General features: G+C 36.1%; 2 protein-coding genes across 3 annotated transcripts; both read right to left on the reverse strand.

The window, feature by feature from the left end:
* Window positions 1-1,695: 1,695 nt before the first annotated feature.
* Window positions 1,696-7,047, reverse strand: LOC108658488 (43 kDa receptor-associated protein of the synapse). The gene is made up of 8 exons (XM_030389387.2): window positions 6,939-7,047; window positions 6,786-6,868; window positions 6,503-6,687; window positions 5,727-6,386; window positions 5,519-5,617; window positions 2,686-2,877; window positions 2,435-2,634; window positions 1,696-2,242 (listed from the first exon to the last, which is right to left on the reverse strand). The coding sequence occupies exons 1-8, from the start codon at window positions 6,974-6,976 to the stop codon at window positions 1,792-1,794; spliced, it is 1,908 nt and encodes a 635-aa protein (XP_030245247.1). The 5' UTR covers window positions 6,977-7,047; the 3' UTR covers window positions 1,696-1,791.
* Window positions 6,943-21,512, reverse strand: Ephrin (ephrin). Of its 2 annotated transcripts, none has more exons than XM_089262845.1 (5): window positions 20,483-21,512; window positions 18,358-18,668; window positions 14,784-15,392; window positions 13,611-13,811; window positions 6,943-7,042 (listed from the first exon to the last, which is right to left on the reverse strand). In XM_089262845.1, exons 1-5 carry the CDS (start codon window positions 21,346-21,348, stop codon window positions 7,038-7,040), a joined length of 1,992 nt encoding a protein of 663 aa, XP_089118971.1. In that variant the 5' UTR covers window positions 21,349-21,512; the 3' UTR covers window positions 6,943-7,037. The 2 variants fall into 2 exon arrangements, with proteins under 2 accessions (XP_089118971.1, XP_089118970.1); XM_089262844.1 differs by lacking the exon at window positions 6,943-7,042 and adding an exon at window positions 11,455-12,595 and having other exon boundaries at window positions 12,650-13,811.
* Window positions 21,513-21,894: the final 382 nt, after the last annotated feature.

Consider the following 21,894-nt stretch of genomic DNA (forward strand, 5'->3'; position numbering starts at 1 on the left):
TTGGAATGTACACACATTTTATCCATATAATTACGCCCTGAAAATTTCATTAAGATCGTATGTTTACAAACGAAGTTATTCACCAATTAAATTCTCATATTATTGCCCACACTGCAACGCAGCCCAAGCGCAGTCGCTGCTTACTGCACAGTTAGCAGAGCGCGGGCTTATGTATGCGTGTGGATGCATGTGTATGTGTGTGTACATAAAAGTGCAGAATAGAGGGTTCAGGGTATCTCCTAGTCGAGCAGTCTCGACTAGAGCCTTCTTACTTGTTTTTTATTAATCTTTATAGAATCATAACATAGAAATTATAGTTTTATCCGATTAACCACGTTCCCAATGGGCGTAGATATATCCGCTATACTTAGTGATCTTGGATGGTCGATATGATTTCTGGTATATCGGAAAAGCATTTTCCGAGCAGCGACTGCGCGTGGGCGGCGCATATATGTATATATATATATATATATATATATATATATATATATATATATATATATATATATATATAGATATATAAATATGTATATATATATATATATATACATATATATATATATATATATATATATATATCTGTTTTAAAGGGATTTTATGTTAATATAATATATATTTAACAGGTTTAACAATTACTTTACAGCAAGTAAAATTGATTTGATCAATGATTGACATTATATATATATATATATATATATATATATATATATCTGAAATCTGTGCTAACTATAATAATCACTTTGTTATTTAGTTGTGCATTTTTATACCATTTAAATGAATGTTAAAATCTTTCAAATTACCAATTGAATACTGTATCGATTTCTTGACATGGATAGTTTTTTAAAATGTGAAAATATATATCTTGTGCAGATTAAACCGGTTTTCAACTGGAAGTTACATATTTCAATTATATACTAGTTGGATAATTTCGCTACGCTTTTATTTTACTTCAAATAGTCCGAATGTTTTCCCACAGGTCGCCAGTAAGCTCGAAGTCGATTTTAAAATTGGAAAGTTCAGACTTCTCCGATTTTATTTGCTGTGGTTATATTGATTCCGAATTTCTTTTTCTTTTTTTGAAATAATATGGTTTATTTTATATTTTTAACGTTTGCGAGCTGTTAATGGAATTGCAGCACTTTATTCATCTCTCTCTTCCCTGGTTTCCTTGATCTAGGTACTCAAGTTGATGTTGCTACTTGGAGAGAATGCTTATCTGGGATTTAGAGAGCTTAGTTCCTCTACATTCCAGATATAATTCATATTCATATCTTAGATCTCATGATCTTTGAATTAGCTCAGCGTGATATCCTTTTATCTGCAACATCTTATGTTAGCTTTGCTCGATCGATCTTATTGCTGAAGAAATTTCTGTCGATATTCGTTCGATATTTACAAGAAACTGCCTAGGGCTTGGGGTAGCTTCTGGTAGCGCTAACCCTAGTGCCATGGTTAGTGCTATTAGGCAGATATCGAATCATCACGAAAATTTTATTTTAATTCGAAAGCCAAGGCGTATCGATTCTTTTCGATGATCACTGCGATACGGAAATGATTATTGGAACAATAATATAAACAACTTGCTTTTGTATTCACATATTAAACTATACAAATTATTCTCTTGGACTGTCTAAAGAACAGACTTTTTGACTTCTTGAACAGACATATATGTACATGCTAATGTTAACGAATGATTCTGTGTACCATTCATTATTAACCGATTGTAGAGCGGCAAAGTCAGCTTTCTAATCACACCTTACACTTTTCCGTACTCGTTTACAGTTGGAAAAATTAAACAGAAGATGTCGCATTTCGGCCACTGTCGATCGTCAGACTTGAAGCGCGCATGCTGAGAGAAGCCAAAGACAGATTGCTGCGATAGATGGCGCTTGGCGAAACATTCGTTGTTAGGAGCAAAGCTGTATTCTCTATGCTCGGAACGGAACGATTCTTTAAGCCATTGCAAAAGACAGCTGTGTCGTTATTAATCGATCGAGGTGGTAACGTATGCATTGTTGGCAGCAACGTGTCGGAGCTTAGCGTATTGAGAAATCCATCGAGATTCAGGCCATGTGCGTTTACCGCCACGGTTCGGGCGCTATCTTCATTGCAGTTCTCGCTTTCAGTCGCGCTTTCATTATGACCGTAGAGCTGTAGACGGGAGCTTAACAATTTATTGCAAGCAGGACACGATCGGTTCGACAGACTTTTATCACGTCGTCGAAAGATTTCTTGAGCACATCTAACAATAGAAGAAGAAAACATGAACTTGAAAACATAGCTTGATCTGACATGCTGCCGGCGATTTCCCTATAAGAATATCGAACGGATAAGGACAAAGAATACTTGATCCGCTCGTCCTCCATCCGCCCGCCTATTGAGTTGGAGTTCAGGCTATAGCTACGGTAGTTTTGTATTACCCATTAATTTATACCTTGTATGGAGTATGTGAGCACATGGTAGTGCTTCTAGGCTAGCCGGATGCATACCAAACACCTCTCCACATGCACCACAATTAAGGCCGAGCGCCGTGTCGGTCTGATCGGCTAATCGTAGATGAGTATTGCACTGATCCTCATCGCCTAGGGCCCTATATATAAGGGCCAAGCGACTTCGAATTTTTCGTACTAATAGCTGAAAAGATCGAAAATTATTTTTGGATTTTTTTATATGTTGCACATCTACCTTCGCTCCAATGGAGCTGGCAACTTCCAGAAGCCGTGTGTTGAACTCTAAAGGCCTGCAATTGCAGATCTTACTCTGTAGGCGTAGAGTTTCCAGACATCGGGCAGCACCATCCATCGCCTCCATCTGGCCCATCCGATCGCCTAAGCTAGCCGATGTGCCCATTGCTTGCTCGTACTGTCGAAAGGCTCTCTTAAAATTATAGACGATTAAATCGATTTATCATTTACAACTGGTAATAATGCTCTAGTTGAGACAGCTCGAGTAAAAAATTCCCTGAACCCTTCGGGAAACGCAGCATTGGATAATTAGTGGCTTCTTCTTCGTTTGTTACACAGTAGATAGATTTGAATGAATACAGAGTACCTACAATTGATTTTAAATTATAAAATTGAGGTCATCTACATCTTTATTTTTAGCTGCCAAAATTGCTCGCTCACTTAACCATGTAGTATTTTTGTGGTTAGCAGTTATATCCGAAAATATTTTTTTGATAAGCTCATCTTTTGATGAGACGAATAACCCTTTAACTTACATATATGACAATAAATGAATTAAGATTAGTTTACATACAAAAGAGGTATTTATTTATGAAATAGGCAAAACAAAATTTGTTTGCTTCATGTGTGACCTTTTTATACACCAAAAAAGGGTTAAACTACCCAAATGCAGGCCAAAAAAGTTTTTCGTCTGAGCATTTTACAGTTAGGTCAATTTTAACATTTCAAACGATAAATTTTCTACTTATCTTTTCTTCGAGTCACATACATATATACGTTATTATGAATTACAATTTAACTTTTTGCGAGAGTAATTGGTCAATATAGGTTGCGGAAAGCAAATCCCTTTAGAAACGCGTCAAATAATAAAAAATCTCTACTTAGAAGGGAAAGGAGTAAGATGAATTGGCCGAACGATTTGGCGATCCCCTTCCAGTATGCAAAATATAATAATATCCTACGGAAAAACGGCAACACTTGAAGTTCAGCCAAGATCAGGCGGTCCTAAAAAATCGAGTGTCAGAGATAAACGCCAAATCCTAGCCACAATAAACAAGAATCCAAAAACATATGCGCCAAAAATACAGGAGGATATATTTCTAGCCTCATGAGTTAGCGTGCATCCGCAAACTATGCGAAATGTGCTCCATAAGAAGGGGTACAATGCCTGAACTCCACGCAAGAAACCTTTGATTTTCGACGCCAATAAAAACAAGTAAGAAAACTCTAGATTCACTGCTGCAGCGCCATCTAGCAAATCTTAGCCAAACTAACTGCTGATGTGACTTTAAGAATGTGCAAGAACAACCAAACTAATAAAAATGTACATATAGTATGGTTAAAATTTCAATTTAGATTTTTGAAGCAATTAAAAGAAAACTACAACTCGCCCCGGGTTTGAACCCGAGACCTTGCGATCGAGCGCCGCGCCTTCTACCATGACGCCACCCCTCTGTTTGGACTTGCAATGTCAAAGCTAAAAGAAGGAATTATCGCAGACCCCACAAAGTATATATGTTCTTGATCAGGACGACGAGCTGAGTCGATATAGCCCTCTCCGTCCGTATGTATGAGTGCGTCGATCTCAGAAGATACAAAAGCTAGAGAGCTGAAATTTGGCATGCATAGTCGTGTATACCATACGCAGTACGAGTTTGCTTTATTTTTTCGATAAATCAACCGATTTTTTTTTCAGCCTCATTTGAACACTTTTAGACCTGAAAGCTTCAGATTTACTGTGTATATACACATGATGAATACAAACATTTTGTAATTTACAGATTTTGGATACCACGCCCCCTTCGCCCCCAATTTGTAAAAAAAAGCATTTCAAATACTAGAGACTTGTCCTTTGGAATGTACATACATTTGAACATTATGATTACGTTCTGAAAGTTTCAATAGGATTGAACATATGTCTAGAAATGAAAGTACTCAACCAATAAATTCTCAAAATATTGCCTACACTGCAGCGCAGCCCATGCGCAGTCACTGCTTACTGCGCAGTTAGCAGAGCTCGTTTTTACACGTGCATGTGCATGTATGTATATTTACATAAAAGAAGTACAGAATAATTCGAGTATCAGATTGGAGTGTTCAGGGTATCTCCTAGTCGACAAGTCTCGACTAGAGCCTTCTTACTTGATATACCCTGAACCCATTGAAAATGGGAAATCAGGGTATAATGGTTTTGTTGAAATGTATGTAACAGCCAGAAGGAGGCGTGGCAGACCCCACAAAGTATATATATTCATGATCAGCACGACGAGCTGAGTCGATTTGGCCCTGCCCGTCTGTCTGTCTGTCTGTCCGTATGTATGAACGCGTCGATCTCAGAAGATATTAGACCTAGAGACTTCAACTTTTTTTTTTAAATGTCCGTATATATCGCGCGCATACCCTCACCCTCATCTTTGTAGAAGTCGTATATCAAATACTAGAGACTTGAGCTTCACATGCATTTATACATCATGATTACGGTCTGAAAGTCGAGCAGTCTCGACTAGAGCTTTCTTACTTGTTTTTTTTTTTTTTTTTTGCAAAGTTGCAGTTACAAAATTAGGCCATTCTATTTTCAAAGTTGTACGATATATAATTGAAGACCTGGTAGCTTTGTATTTTTTTGACACACAAAAGCTAAATCCTTCTAATCCTTTTGGCTGAAATAATAACGTTTCTATCGAGCATTTATATTTTCTAAAGGTTTGAGCAATAGGCGGTCTGACAGCAGAAATTTCACTGTGCCGAAAACAACTGATCTTATTTCGTGCAGTCTCAAAGCTATATGTATTTCTTATTTACATACATATAGATAATACAAGTGATATACGTACTTCGATATCCATCTTCTTGCGGTAAATGTCGCCCATCACTCTTATACTGCGTGTGTATGTGGCCTGATCACCAGAAATCAATGACAATCTAGTTGCTTCCTGCATATATATATATATAAGAAAGAGAGAGAGTAGATAGCTTACCATATATATATATATATATATATATATACATATATATAAGAAAGAGAGAGAGTAGATAGCTTACCATGCAATAGTCGTGAGCATCTCCTAAATCACCCTGCTTACGCAGCGAGGCTGCCATACGCAGTAAAGCGGCCCTGTGATGGCAAGAGTTGAGATCGCCTAGCTGTAGGGACCTTGATAAGTCGTATGCCTTAGATGCATAGGTCGCACTCTTGTCGTTATCCTGCAATCGACTGAATAGCTCAGAAAGCGCTACATACACTTGCAATTCCAGAGATGGGTCGCCAATAGCCGTTGCGATCTTATGCGCACCCTGCAAGCCCTCCAAGGCCCTGGAGAATCCACCCATTTCCAGATAGACCCTTGCCACAGTCAGATGAACCAGACCGCTGCGGCATTTCGTGCCAGACTCGTTGTAGAGCGAGTGTCGCGCATATGCCAAAGCTCGCTCAAGGCCACCTAAGCTGGCGTGAGCGCGACTCAAATTTAAATATGTTTCGGCTCTCATATTTGGTGAGTCCAGCTCTTCGGATATGCCCAGCTGCTGATGCCCAAAGTCAATCGCATCCCGATACTTGCCCCAATCCATGTGCGCCTGATACAAATAACCCAACAGCTGAAAACAATCCTCTCGACGACAAGTACCCTTCAAAGCGCTACGCCAGGTGCGAACAGCAGCTGTTTGATTATGCTGCTCATATAATCGTAGGCCGCGTTCAATCTGTGAAAGGACACGAAAACGAGAATTTATTGAAAGTCACCCACGGTCCATGTGCGAGAGAATAGGCTACAAGAGAGAATAAAAAGGCTACAAGTACATAGTATATACATACGTACCTTCCGTCTCGCTATGTACTGCCGAAGACTTCTTTGGCATGCCCAAAAGCAACCAAGTATGTTATTAACCTGGCCTGGACGAGATAAGCCGTGTCGCACCCACAATGAACGGCCCTCCACATTAGCATCGGGGCTAGAGCCGTAGCCGGCAATTCTTGAATAGTTCTCATCAAATTGGCACAGATCTATTCAATATATATAAATATATACATATATAGATATATAATGCATGGTGTATATACCAATTTATATATTTTATTTTTTCTTATTTTAATTTACAGACCATTGGAATTATTCAGCAAATATCGTGATCCATCAGGTGACGCGAGTAAATGTGTTGCTGACAATTTGTGACTTTGTGGTATGCTGCGGAAGTGGAGAATAATACATGATAATGTATGTTATGATAGCATTGATAAATAGACATTATATATACCTGAGCAGATCTTTCGATGCGATGCTCTCCCATGACATGGCTGAGCCTCGTTACCGTGCTAGAGACGTGATGTCAGAATGTCGGATACTCGACCCTAGATCACTCTGAATTGAAATTATTAATTAATATACAGTTAAAAATAACATTAAAAATTAAGAATTTTTAGGTGTCTAGTATATTTATATATATAATGATGGCGTCTTTATGTGGCCTCGAAATTTTACACACACACACACACACACACACACACACACACACACACACACACACACACACACACACACACACACACACACACACACACACACACACACACACACACACACACACACACACACACACACACACACACACACACACACATATAAGGGTGAAGAGTAAATTTTAAATTTAATAAACTGCATCTAAATAATATTGTAATGAATGTGTATTCTTTTTTATAATAAGCTAAAATTGTTGAAGGACGTGATTTTGATTTTTAAAAACCCGCCATTTCGAATTATCGAGACTCGACTGTATATTTACAAGAATGATGAACTAGCAGATATTCTGCTTATAATTGTACATTGTAGATGCATCACATCCTAAAATTTAAATACAGAAAAGCTCTTTTATGCAACTCGAGGAAAAAATACACGTGACCTTGTATACAGCTTCAATTATGAATGCACTTTTTCTTCACTCGACTAAAGGCGATCCAACCCCCCAACCAATCAACCACCCAACGCGCACACCCTTAGACTCAAGTTTTGTTGTTGTATTAACTAATCAACATACGTATACAGTAAGCGTATAGTTATTAATTCACAAATTGCCAAAGCACTTGAACATTGCTGTTTATTTATAGTTGAACAAGAGTTAAACAAACTCGCAGAGAGGATTGCTTTTTCTTGTTTGTGTGGATGCTGCTGCTGCTACTGCCAGATTGAGAGTTGACGTTTCTGACCCCAATTCGTTTCAGGATTGTCAACTTTTATGGAGGTAAACCAAACGAATGGTACCGGAACAGGAACTAGTTCCGTTCCTCTAACATAATTTGTTGAATTGGGTTGGTACAAATCTCTGGTTAGTGTACAAATCTATATACATATACATATATAAAACAAAGTCGTGTTGGTTACAAGTTTTATAACTCGAGATCTGCAGGACCAATTTTCATGGTTTTTGATTTGTTGGATTTGTCTCCGCCCCGAATAGCTCAATATACATATCTAAAATTGACGAATACTTGGAAAATGCGCTATCCCTAAAAGTTCTTTAATTTCGGAGTTGTCTTTGCATTGTCATTTAGAATTTTCTCAGTAGGCTTGATACCATTGGCAGCTTACGGTCATGCTCTCACGTAAAACAATTATTCATGCAAATTTTATTAATACGTTAATGTGAATACATACTGTGTGTGTAGTTACCAGTTTATGTGGCGTAGGTACTGAGATATTTGTTTGCTTTAGACATTAATTTGTGTAAATTATTTATTAAATAATATGTAGATTTATTCCCATCGAGCCCACGTGACCTGTGGAACAAATACCATGATAACTAATCCAACCAGTTCAAACGAATGTACCATTGCTGAATACGTATGTACGTGTACGAGCGAGATCCGAAATTTCGGTAGCAATTGCTTGTGGAATAGCGGCCACATTGTTAGACGGATGCCTTAAAATTCCCATTAAATCTTCAAACTACAGAACAACCGACATGTAACATTTCGAAATACTCCGCAATGGCTAAAGTTTTAGTAGCATCAAAATTTATCATATGGGACGAATGCACAATGGCGCACAAACGTGCATTTAAAGCACTAGACCGAACATTAAAAGATCTGCGCAATAACTCGAGATGTTTTTGTGGTTCAAGGATTTTATTATCTGGCGATTTCCGACAAACAATACCAGTAATTCCAAGATCTGCTGCTGCCGATGAATCAAACGCTTGCCTCAAAGCATAAAATCTGTGGCGATATGTAAACGAATTTCAACTGTCTGTAAATATGAGAGTTGCATTGTTGAACGATCTATCGAAGCAATTGCTGAATATCGGTAATGGCCGTGTTCCTGTTGACGAATTGAGCAGTTTTATTTCATTTCCTCCAAATTTTTGCAATTTCGATGAGCTTATCAACAAAATATTTTCGGATATAACTGCTAACCACAAAAATACTACATGATTAAGTGAGCGAGCAATTTCGGCAGCTAAAAATAAAGATGTATGTAGATGACCTCAATTTTTTAATTCAAAATCAAATCGTAGGTACTCTGAATTAATTCAAATCTATCTAACAAACGAATAAGAAGCCCCTAAATGTCCAGCTGGATTTTTGAACTCCTTGGATGTGCCTGGTTTACCATCGTAAAAATTACAACTGAAGGCTGGTTCGGTAATACAAAGAACGTTGTTTACCACAAGGTGCTTGAATGAAATTCCGGTTAATAAATTAATCAGACTGTGTTTTTATCATCCATTCATCATAATAAAATACTGTTATATTTCTATCTATATTAATATTGTTCAGCTAAAAGGTAGCACGACATTCTTTGACTGTGAGGCGGTACGAAATTCGCCGGGTTAGCTAGTATATAATATTTCAAATCTCTAGTTTCAGAAGTGCATAACATACACCAGAGTTTGAGCATTATAGTCATATAGTAACTTGCATGGCAGATTTTGGAAATTGCTGTCCAAAAGAGCTTCTAAATAATTGCATTTAGTTTCATGTACAAGCCTATATTTCGAACGACTTGGTTTTAATTTAAAATTGTTTGCTGTTCCTTAAATTGAAGGTAACCTAAAAATATAGGTAATGCAAGAGAGATTTACACATAAGGTATTAAGCAATATATTTGGCCAATTGACAAATGGTATGCAGCGCCTAGCGTTTGCGTTTAATAATGGAGTTGGCATGCTCCCGGTGCCAGTCAGTTCAGCGACTTTTTGAATCGCCATATCCTTATCTGGAACAGGGTTGCTTACGATTATGCCGACGTCTACCCATCTTCATAAAGCTCGTGGAAGGCTGCTCCGCCAAGCCCCGCAGATCTCTTCAATATAGGGAGGAACGACTACTGCTGTGTACGAATTTTTCCTAAAGGGTCTTAAAAGTTATCCATTTCATCACCTTATAGCCCAATGCCCGGAAGAATGCACAGACGTCAGCATCCATAGCTCCAATACTCCATGTACAAAGCGCAGAGTGGGTCAGGAACACTACCCATACATTTCTAGCCAGAAAAAGACAAGTCGTAATTTTACATTTTTCTTTTTTTATTTGCATTGATACATGTTTCACTTCTCCACTCTTCTTCGTTTTTTCGGCTTGTCTTTGTTCGTATTCATATTCGTATTCGTATCCGTAGTCACCTCCATCTAATAGTACACATAAATGTATGTAGTTTCGGTTTCTCGTTTTGAATTTGACCTCTTAAATGATATTATTTAAGTAGATATAAATTTTCTGTTCTACAGTTAAAAACTACACTTTAGTCTGCCTTCGCTATTCCAACTGAGTTTTTATTTTGTTTCTTCTGTTCTTTTTATATTATCTCCTTTTCATGTATATGTGCATATACATACAATTATATTCAGCTATGGTTGAATTATATCATTTTCCCCTTTCGATCGCTTTCGGCATTACATATGTATGTATCAACATCTGTGAGTTAAATGTTATGCAACTTTTATATAGCATATTTATGAGGGCTATTTATCAAGTGAATATGCGTGTGTGTGTGTGTGCGTGTTGTTTATCTGTGACTGCAAATAATTATAGAGTAGTTATAAGGGCCAGCAGGAGATTTCTAAGTGGTACTGTTCATACGATTGCATATGTATAGATAGCTGTGCAGGAGTCTGCGTCGATTGCATACCTTTAAGGGCAACACTAGTCCTGAGTCTGCAATTAATTCAGTGTTTGTGACCGTGTCTAACTTATATGTATGCATAAGCATAAGTATATTCTGCATAGTGGGGCAGACGTGAGAAAGTGGAAACATCAAAATATATCTGCAATTAATAAACTGGTTTTAATTGGCCCCTAATTGACAAATAAAAAAATCATATGCAGATTAACTAAAGTATATTTTAATTCGCATGTTGAAGTATCCGAAGTACACAAATAATCATCGAATGATATTTGTATTAATATACTTATAAAGTCGAATTGGCTGATGATGTTCGAAAGATAACAGCTCCAAATCCGAGTCTAAAATCTGAAGAGCTGTACAACACCAATTCAACTCACGAGCATAGATAACATTAGACCTCAAAATACTTGGCTACTTTTTTACCTGTGGCAGTGAAACGAAATGAAAGCGGTTCCTAAGGCTGACATGATTTTAAGTTGAGATGTATGTATATAATTGTATTGTGTTGTACTGTATTGTAGTGTGTTGTATTATAATGCAGTGTATTGAAATGTAGTGTATTGTATTGTAGCGTATTGTAATGTAGTGTATTGTATTGTAATGTAGTGTATTTTATTGTAATGTATTGTATGGAGTTTTATGGAATCGTATTGTAAATTGTATTGTATTGTAAGCGTAATCCTAATCATCTCAAACTGTAAGAGCGGATAAATACTATTGTATCTACACTTCTCTGTTGTCTATTTTTAAGAGAGTTTGCATTGAAAAGTATTTAAATATAAATTATTTAAACCTGGGGCATTGATCTTGGTTTTGTGACTGCTTTCGGATTCTAATTCGGATGTTATAAATTCGGATTATTCGTAAGTTGCTGCATTATGCTTAAAACGAGAGCGTTTACTATCATTAAAGGGTGGGTACAAAGGGTTCTCCGACTGCCATATAAGAAATACAAGTTTGTGACGGACTGTTTTACAATTAAATGCTGTGCGCGTGCGTATTTGTGTGTGAAATTATTCTGTATGATTTGAATAATACAATAAAGTCAAAGAACGCTCGCTCTATTTGGCTGTGATGTTTTGAATCAGAATATATATATTCATACATATATATGTATATATAACACCGAAACGATCCAACTCGTTGGTTTCTTTAATGTATTTATATGAATACTACTTATGTGGTATGTAAATAATTTTCATGTTCTGAATGTGAAGCAAATGGCTGCATCAATACATGAATTACAAATTCTCATTGTTTTTTCTTTCTCTTTTTTATTAAATATACAATTACTATAACGTTTCACCTAAACTTTTCTGTTCGCCTCTCATTCTTCATACAAATGTTTTTTTTTTTTTATTTTCTTTTTATATAAAATTTTGTATGTAAGTTCTATATATATATATATATATATATATATATATATATATATATATATATATATATATATATATATATATATATATATATATATATATATATATGTATGTACTGCATCTTTTCATTTAAAATTTCAAAATTAAAACTAAAAAGTAAAACAAAAACAAAAACAAAAAAGGATAAGAACCTAAAAACTTACAGTTGAGAGTTCTTTGAATTTCACCTTTCCCATATTCGAAATACTTAATATACGAATAATTACTGTAAATGTAAATGCAATACGAAAATTTCTTTCTGATATAACAAGTACATGTTTCATATTATCGTGTATATCTCTGTTTGCCATTGGCCTTAGTTACCTATTTTCTAATTTCCTACACGAGTTTTAATCTTCTCCTTAAATATAAACGTATGCTTTATATATATATATATATATATATATATATATATATACATAGAGCATATCACTTATAATTTTTTATTTTCAGTCAGAACTGTCGTACTAGGCAGCTATTGTACGAGAAGTATATTTATATATAATGTAAGTTTGCCTTTCGACTTCGAAAGCGGATAATCGTTGACTGAATTCACAGATTTCATTTGAAAAACTTCAAATCCAACAAAGAAAATTATAAAAGATTACACACACTTAAATAAAAAGAAAGGGCGCTCGATTGTCGAGTATTTTTTGACTTGCCAGGAGGATGCAGAGAATTAGTTTACTTTAGTGTATACTTAAGTTATGATTATACTGATAGTGTGATAAGTATAGCTCCTTTAGCCCGATTTGAATTGATATACATGGTTTTGAATATTTTTTTGTTTAACAGTCACGAACAAGGCAAATTAAACATAAAAACTATACAGAAAAATTACAAAATAAATATTAAAAAAAAAATATATATATATATATATTTACAGCATGAAATTTAACCAAACAATCAACAATATTTAGAACTGATAAAACTAAAATGGAAACTTGTATTTATATGTAAAATTTGTTTTGTATTAATTGTATTCAAGACAAGAGCTGTTAATTTTTGTTGGGAAATACTTTTGAGTTTGACGCGAACAATACAATCTTCAGATGCCAAGGCAAACCTAATCTATATACTCCAAATCTGCTATCGGTATTCTCATTATTTACTTGTTAGGTTCAATAATATATATTTAAATCGCTATAAACTATGTTTTAATTCGCTTGAAATATCTTCATTTTTAAACGTATTTATTCTATTTTCACCTTTCTCCTTCTTTTCATCAATTGTTTATCCCCTCTCTTTCTCTCTATCTATCTGTTAGTAGATTCTTCAATCGATCTTATATTAGAAATATATAAGAATGTATAGCTATGTTTATATAGAGTACTCCCTAATAATATGATAGCCGGAAGTCTGATGTTATAAAATGAATCTTCACCGATATATACCTAGTGTTTCGATACTACGATCCATTGCGTTGTTAAGCTTCCAAAATAAATAATGAAAAGTGTAGAATATACCGGCGAGCGAAAGCCAACTCCACCTCCACAAATAGACATAGATGAGGCGACGACCCGATCCACTGTTGTAGGTCAGCTCTTCGTTTTTCACTACTTCGTTTGGATGCTTGTCATAATTTTGATGATCATCTGGAATGTGAGAAACGCTTTAGTTTACCAAATTCTTAATAGTTTAAATTCTTAGATTTTAATTAATATAGTTAATTAATATTGCCAAGTAATTCAAATAAGTACTCATAATCTTACGCATACATAGGAAGTTGGTTGGCATTGGTCGGGTCAGGCACAGCGCATATATATATATATATATATATATATATATATATATATATATATATATATATATATATATATATATATATATATATATATATATTTATATCCTCGTATTATCAGTGTTTCAGTTTAATTCAAAGGCTTTACTTAAGTGCCAGGGAATAAAATTTCTCCAAAAGTAGAATGTCAATAGCTTGAATCGCATCGAAATGAGTTATGTTCAGACGGACAAACAGACAGCAGCAAGAAGTAGCGTTGTAGAAAACATTATTATCATCGATCTTTCATCTCCCCTCTATATACAGTGGCCGGGACAGGTATGGAGTAGGTGGTAGTGGTGCCGTTAATGTTAGACAGGCGTGACACAGGTAGTTAATGGCATATGCATATGCGAATGCATTTCTTATGTATTCTACTTACTTTTCGTCTTATTATTAAAAAGGTCTGTCGGACTGTGGGATGATTGTGTATAATTGCTAATATCTGTATTTTGGCTGCCTGAATTTGTTTTAATTTTGATATTTGTGGTATGCTTCGGATGGAAGAATTGTTTCCTATTATGGTTAATATTGTTATTGTTAAGTATGTTAGTTGAGTTAGGATTTGAATTTGAGTTTATATTGAAATTTTTTATTCTGCTGTTTGATGTTGTTGTTCTGTTCGTGTCCACACCCGAGCTAATGGGCCAGTTATTAATTGGCCAATTGATCGTGCTCTGAACTATGTTACTGTGATTTGTGTCAACAACAACCGGCGACAGGTAATGCATATCTGTTTTGCCAACTTCCTCTTGTATGTTGAACTGATGTGTAGTTTCGCCCTTACCATTATTGTTCATATTATTCAGATTGCCTTTATAATGCGGATGCTGATTATTCTGTTGCGTTGGAACATTATTAATTCGTATGCCAGTCTGTATATGATGATGGTTAGGGTATGGCGTGTGAATGCCGCCTCGGCCAGGTGGCAGCATATTTATGCTGCCATGGCCAGGTGAAAACATTATGCCAGATCCCACACCTACTCCTTCCCCTACAGATCCAACTCCTCCGGCTATTAAGTTCGGTTTAATGGGTATGCGGTTGAACTGATCAATGTTTGTATTGATCGAAGTGCCAGCGCCATTGACGGGCTGCATTTGATCACCGCCACCAGCTGCTGATCCGCTGCTAACGTCTATGCCAATTGTATTAATTCCATTCGGACTATTCATATTTCGATTCAGATCAATATTAACAGCCGCATTATCGGCGCCTTTGTGTATATTGCCCATTCCACCACTGTCCACAGCTGGCACATTCCCCAACAGGGTTGTTGTCTCCGTTGTTTTGTTCTTCTCTTCAGGCGCACAGCACACTTTAAACACAACTTTCATGTTATTTGTGGAACAGCGTCCCCCTATGCGACGGTATAAGTCGTCCTTTGATGAAGTCGCTGCAATTTGAAAATATAGATCCAAACAAAATCAATTAGCAACAACTAGCTCAATGTAATTCATATATAATATTCTAAAAATAAGTAAGAAAGCTCTAGTCGATACTACTCGGCTACTAGATCCCCTAAACCCTTCGAGCAATTGATATTTCAATAAATTATTCGTTTTTCTTTTATTTTTTCTGCTCTTCTGCTTCCACAAGAAACACAGTCAAATAACTTTTCAGATCGTGATTGTAGCTTTGACACGCGTGCATCTGCCAAAGCACAATTCTTTAGTACTTGAAATACTCCTTTAACATATTTAGGGATGAAATTCTATAAAATACATATACAGTATACATTTCAAATTAGGAGATTGTAGCTCTAAAGGTGTAGGAGATATAATTAAATAGGAAATAAAATTTAAGTCTCTAGCACTCATATCTTCTGAAATTAACGCGCTCATACATATGGACGGACGGACGAGCGTCTGTCCGTCTAGACAGTCCACGCCTCATTCTGCATATTACATACTTATAACAAAACTTGATTTCGCATTGAAAATGGGTTCAGACTATAAAGATAGACTTTTAAGTACTAGAGATATGATTCTTGGCAAATACACACATTCTGAAAGTTGGTTTCAAAAAATCCATCCTTAAGAGGTTTTCTTCAACAAAGGATTTGCCAAGTCACATGCCTATGTGTGTGCACATGTGTCGGAAAAGAAGCGAGGAAATATTGGAATATAAGGTCCTTGAAGGCTACAGTGAATCATACTAGGGTTGTTGAAGTACAAGCAAATAAAAAATGTGCTAAACCAGCAAGCAAAGCCATGCTTATACTCATTCATGAAAGTGAAAGTGAAAACTTTATCTCCTAGAGTTTAAAAGCTAGAAAAACTTGCACATGTTATGATTCTATAATGATTAATGAAAAAAAAAAGAAAACTCTAGTCGAGACTGCTCGACTAGGAGATACCCTGAACCCTCCAATCTGATATTCAACTCACTCTACACTTCGTTTAGGCACACATACATACACACGCACGTGTTAGAACGCGCTCTGCTAACTGCGCAGTAAGCAGCGACTGCGCTTAGGCTGCGCTGCAGTGCGGGCAATATAATACGAATATATTTGTTGAATTTTTTTTTAATTTCTGGACGTACGATCTTAATGAAACTTTCAGAACTTAATTATAATGTTCAGATGTATGTAAATTCCAAAGCAGAAGTCTCTAGTACTTGAAATACGCCTTTTTCAAAAGTGAAATCGAAATTATATAAAATACACATAAGTCCACATTTAAAATTTGGAACCTAGGAAAAAAAATTTCAAGTCTCTAGCTCTTATATCTTCTGAGATCGACGCGTTCACACATACGGACGGACGAACGGTCAGACGGACAGGGCTAAATCAACTCAGCTCGTCGCCCTGATCAAGAATATATATACTTTGTGGGGTCTGCCACGCCTCCTTCTGCCTGTTACATACTTTTAACAAAACCATTATACCCTGGTTTCCAATTTTCAATGGGTTCAGGGTATAATTATTATTCTGCTTTACTTTGGACACTATTGATGCTAGAGACCTCAAATTATACTTGGGCTAACCATCCAAGACCAAAAAGTTTCGACAAATATATGTTGCCAAACCACAAAAGTTTATATCTCCTATACTATATGAGCTAGATTTCAAATTTGGATATTTTAGTTACTAGTAACCTCTTCTATCGATTTCCTTAAGAGCTTTGTTACGCTTCTTTAGGAGCGTGGCATATCATAAAATACCCTGTAATTTTTACAGCGTTCTTGCTTGTTTTATTTTGGCCAACGCAACTATCGCAATAAAGGCTCAGACTTGACGTTATCTTTTTATTACCATCTAGAATAAGCAAATACAATACAAGAGCTAAGCATATTTCATTACTCTTTTGCCGTATTTTTCACTACTAAAGCAATTACATAATAGTTTCACACTTATGCTTTCGAATTGGTGCACTAAAACTTAACGTATCACTAATTTGAGCTTGCGCAGCATCATTTCCTATCTGCCTAATCAAAGAATATTAAAGCACCAAAGAATAACCTCACAAAAGAAAACGAAGAAGAAATTCCCGTTTAAAGTAGTTAATTACACTTAAGCGTATGGACATACGATAATTTTACACGCACATAAAAATGCTAGGAAATTGAAATTTGTTTTCTCTGAAGCTAGAACGAATTTATTTGTAATTTTTGCAAGTATGTGAGACAGACGTATTCTAACCGTTCTGCATTAAAATCTTAAATTCGCGCAAAATTAACATATGATAATTTCGCGGGAATGCGACGATATGTACATCAAAATATCAATCTATCGATATATTTTTCCACAAAAAATATTTTTTCCGCAAATAACGATAATTTTTGCGATATTTTTGATATATTTGCGTTGGGTACGAAACATCATATTGATATTTTTTCAAAACTTAAAATATAATACATATACGATATTTTAAATATATTCGACAACCCTAGATCATGCGTTTTCGACTGCTATTTGAGTTTATCTCTTATGCCCTGTGATTAGTCTAATATAGTTTTATTTTTAGCAAGCTTATGAGAAATGATCTTGGGCTTTTAACTACTTACGACATATACATATAGACATTAATTGAGACCATTGAGTATAATATAATTTATTCAAGAACTCGTGTGGCAAATCCACAAATTCGCGTATTCCTCCTCAAGATATGATAACAAAAATCAGCAAGCGAGATAGCACATATCAACTCAGGGGTTATATTCTGACGTAGAATATTATGATTATATTATAATATTATTATACTTGCATCTGTTATTTAAATAGCACCTAATATATTTTCTAATATGTGTTACATAGTAAACTAATTTACAGATCAAGTTTTAGCCAAATTCGAATAGGTTTTGGCGTTTAAAATAAACAGATAAAGACAAACATATATTTCATGCAGGTTACTTACAAATGAAATAATAGTCATTTCCAGGTAGGAACTCTAAGCCACCTGGCTGCGGTGTAAATGGCCGGAAAGTTATTGTAAAAAACATTAATTTCTGAGGCTTATCACATATAGCTATTACTCGCGGATCGGCGTTCGTTATGCGACATGTTTCGTACTCCACTTTGGACACATTGTATATAATGTACTTTTCTGTTTCATTATCGAATGCCCCGGGCTCATACACTGGACATATTATGTGTACCTGATCGAACTCGAATGCTAAATTGCCTTTGTTAACGTCAATAATATGATCTGTATTATCAATCCGAAATCTGTAAAGTTCAGAAAATATATTTTGTTAGAGTTATATACATATTTGCGAAAATAAACGATACGTTTATATCCACTCCATTCTCAGAGTATGCCTAATTTATATTCTGGAATATATTTATACCCTGTGGATTTCAGAAGCTATAAGAGATGAAATATATAGATTCGTGTATATCACTCGCAGATAATTGGTTTTAAACAAGAAAGAAAGAGCAACCTTCGAGCAACTGATGTTTCATCACGATGATCATAATCAAGTAACTAGCTCTCACCTACCGATGCATAATGCCTGACAGTAGAGAATTAAATAGAGGCAACCCCAGAAAGATATTCTTCTTACTGACCCACCCATTGGTACACACACTATATACATATATGCAGGGTATCCTCACGTCGAGGATTTATTCCTATTCATTGTGCGCGGTCAAGAAGAAGTATGTGTCAGAACTACACCACCAGCACTGGCAACAGCAACATCACCAACAAGTTAACCTGCCCCTCTGCCAGGGTACAAATATTACGCATGTGCCCTCATCAGACGGAGAACAACAAACGCCTTATTTATTTATTTAGAAATGTGCGACGTAAAGCTGGTGGTGGCTAAAAGAGAGTGCTGGATGCATTCAAAAAAAAAAAAAAGGCTCAGAAGGTCTTGAAGCTTGTGCTCGGGCCTGCAGTCCAAACCACAAGGGCGTCCCACCACCCCTACCTGCGACCGTTTTTATGCCTTCCCGTACTCCCGCATTCGCCCATGCTACCATCAAGTGCTGTGTGTTCAACACGCAGCACGCACTTATGTCTTATGTCTGCCTCTTGCCCCCTACGAGCGTTTCCTTGGTTTCCTCTCGCTCCCTTCCAACTTCCAACTTCCATGTTCCAAGTTCCGAGCTGTTCTTTGTTTATTTTTTTTCTTTGCTTCTATTTGATTGTAGAGCTTTGTAAATCAAAAATCACCCCTAATGATAAAGTACGCATATTTCATATGTTCGCTTTGCCGACACACACTCAATCGCATAAATGTGCGAGTATGACTAGGGCTACAGCAACGCACATACTCGAACTAAAAGCACACACCTATATACATATGTATGCATCAGGGGTGCTTAATTAATGTTACGACAAATACATATAAATGTTTCAATAATTATCTTATATCCTATACAAATATATCAAATAATTCTCTAAGCAGTTCTATATATTAGACTATAGTTGCCGATCCCAATAATTTTTTATCACAATGCTAGAAAAACATAGAGCTCATAGATTAAACAGCCTCAATCCTTGATGGATACCGCTCTAAATATATACAAAATAGTTGAACGTATCGCACGCCTAGCGCAATCTCAGCTTACAAAAATTCAAAACACAAACAACTCTGTATTTTCGCCGCCTACGTATCCCAATGGGATAAATGAACATTCTAGATGACCTGATACTTGGCTGTCCTGAGCGTACAGTATGGACATACATAAATATATTTATATGCAAGCGCTTTGTGCATATAAGTGTGTGCGTGCGCATTTCATTTGTGAGCACTAGCCCTTAAGTGCGTTCGCTATCGTTTCCATCCTAATGTAGGTGCATGCATGTTTGCAAAACTACTCGAGCGTTGAATATACTCTGCTCGATGCTGGACGGCGGCATACATATACCCATGAATACATATGTACATCCGATCTTATGAATAATTTAAATCAGCTCTAAATTTGAGAATCGATTACCAATATTGTATACATAAATATATTGCTAGAAACTTGATTTCAAATGATATATGATAAATACATATATATGTATATATATATATATAAGCACTTACATGCTGTTCGATGTATTCCAATGCATATAGAATGTTTTAGCGCAGCTAGACATTGTAGACAGTAGGACAGTTTCTATGCAAATTATGGTCAATAGCGTGGCAAGGGACGTGGCACCCAGACTGGGCAATGGAACTAATATTTTGTAGCGCCCGGAATGGTATTTCTTCTTATTGCTTATGTTATTACCCCCCGTACTGCTCTCGCCGGGGTCTCGTACAGCAGCGATCTCTTCCGTCGCCGAAGACTGCGGAAGTTGCGGGAATGGATGGCTCTTTATCTGCGTTGCATTAAAATGCTTAATACGCTGTTGTTCTTCTTGTTGTTGGCTAGCACAAATCTTTGCTGTTTTTGTTGTGGATGTTATTGGATTGGCAAGGATTGGTTTTTTGTCGCTCTTGCTTTTACTTTTGGTCTTTCGATGCATTGTCGGTGGCTTTAAAAGCGTGGTCGTTGGTTGATTTCGCTTACGAGCTTTTGGCATATATTTTTTGTCAATGGTCGACGGCGGAGTTATTGTTCTGTGACTAACCTCCTGCTGCTGTTGTTGCTGCTGACTCATTGTAATTGACTTTGCCAACCATTTATCATAATTCATATTATGCTCCGTCAATCCATTCTTAATGCAATTAATACGTACGGCCAAAGCATCTGTTGCTGCATCCTTATCACTCGCATTCGCATTTGACTCGGACATCAACTGCTCTATGTTTAGTGTTCCAACGGTTCTTGTTAACGACTTCCAGTTGGCCGTCAGCCCACTTTTCTTTGGGAACAGCTGATCTTGCTCTTTTCCAGCAATTTCGGTCAACGGATTCCAGTTGACAATTAGTCCCATTCTTCTAGTCGACGGCGGTACAATAGTCATTTATACTGTTATACATATAATAAGTGTCTTGTATTGCAAATGTCTTCCTTATTAAATTTGTATCACCTTCGAATTGGGTACTCTTTAACTCTTTCTGTATCTATTTCTTATACTACATTGGACATTTGTACCAAATTTCCGTCTTTGCTTGCTTTTAAAATTGTGTCCGACGCCAACGCCGACGCCAAAATCCCATGTTTCTGGAAATTACGAAGTAAGATCTGATCAGTAAACGTAAGGATGCGTGTTTGCCATTATGTATAATGCCTGTTCATTTGATATATGTATGTACGTGTGTACGAAGCGGGTTCACTTCAACAGTAAGTAGTAACAGTAACACTAAAATAGTAACAGTATCAGTAGCAGTAACAGTAGGTGCATGTACATATCTATGTACATATGTATGTTCGACTCTTTCTTCAAGTGAATTAAAATTAAAAAATACATATTTACATCGTTTTTGTATGTACATACATATGGTGTTTTTTTAATTCACTTTTAGTACCTTGAATGGTGTTTTTTTTAAATGCACTTTTAGTACCTTGA

Source organism: Drosophila navojoa, chromosome 6 (assembly GCF_054131105.1).
Source record: "Drosophila navojoa isolate 15081-1374.11 chromosome 6, UAZ_NAV_1.0, whole genome shotgun sequence".
NCBI classification, from domain to species: Eukaryota; Metazoa; Arthropoda; class Insecta; order Diptera; family Drosophilidae; genus Drosophila; species Drosophila navojoa.

Coding starts and splice junctions, on each gene's coding strand:
- LOC108658488 (XM_030389387.2), bottom strand. CDS start 6,976: ATGTCATGGGAGAGCATCGCATCGAAAGATCTGCTCAG. Junction 6,869..6,938: donor GCATCGAAAGATCTGCTCAG/GTATATATAATG, acceptor CCACTTCCGCAG/CATACCACAAAGTCACAAAT. Junction 2,635..2,685: donor CCAGCTCCATTGGAGCGAAG/GTAGATGTGCAA, acceptor CGATCTTTTCAG/CTATTAGTACGAAAAATTCG.
- Ephrin (XM_089262844.1), bottom strand. CDS start 21,348: ATGACTATTGTACCGCCGTCGACTAGAAGAATGGGACTAATTGTCAAC. Junction 18,669..20,482: donor TGGAATACATCGAACAGCAT/GTAAGTGCTTAT, acceptor TGAACTTTACAG/ATTTCGGATTGATAATACAG. Junction 15,393..18,357: donor AAATGACTATTATTTCATTT/GTAAGTAACCTG, acceptor TTCAAATTGCAG/CGACTTCATCAAAGGACGAC.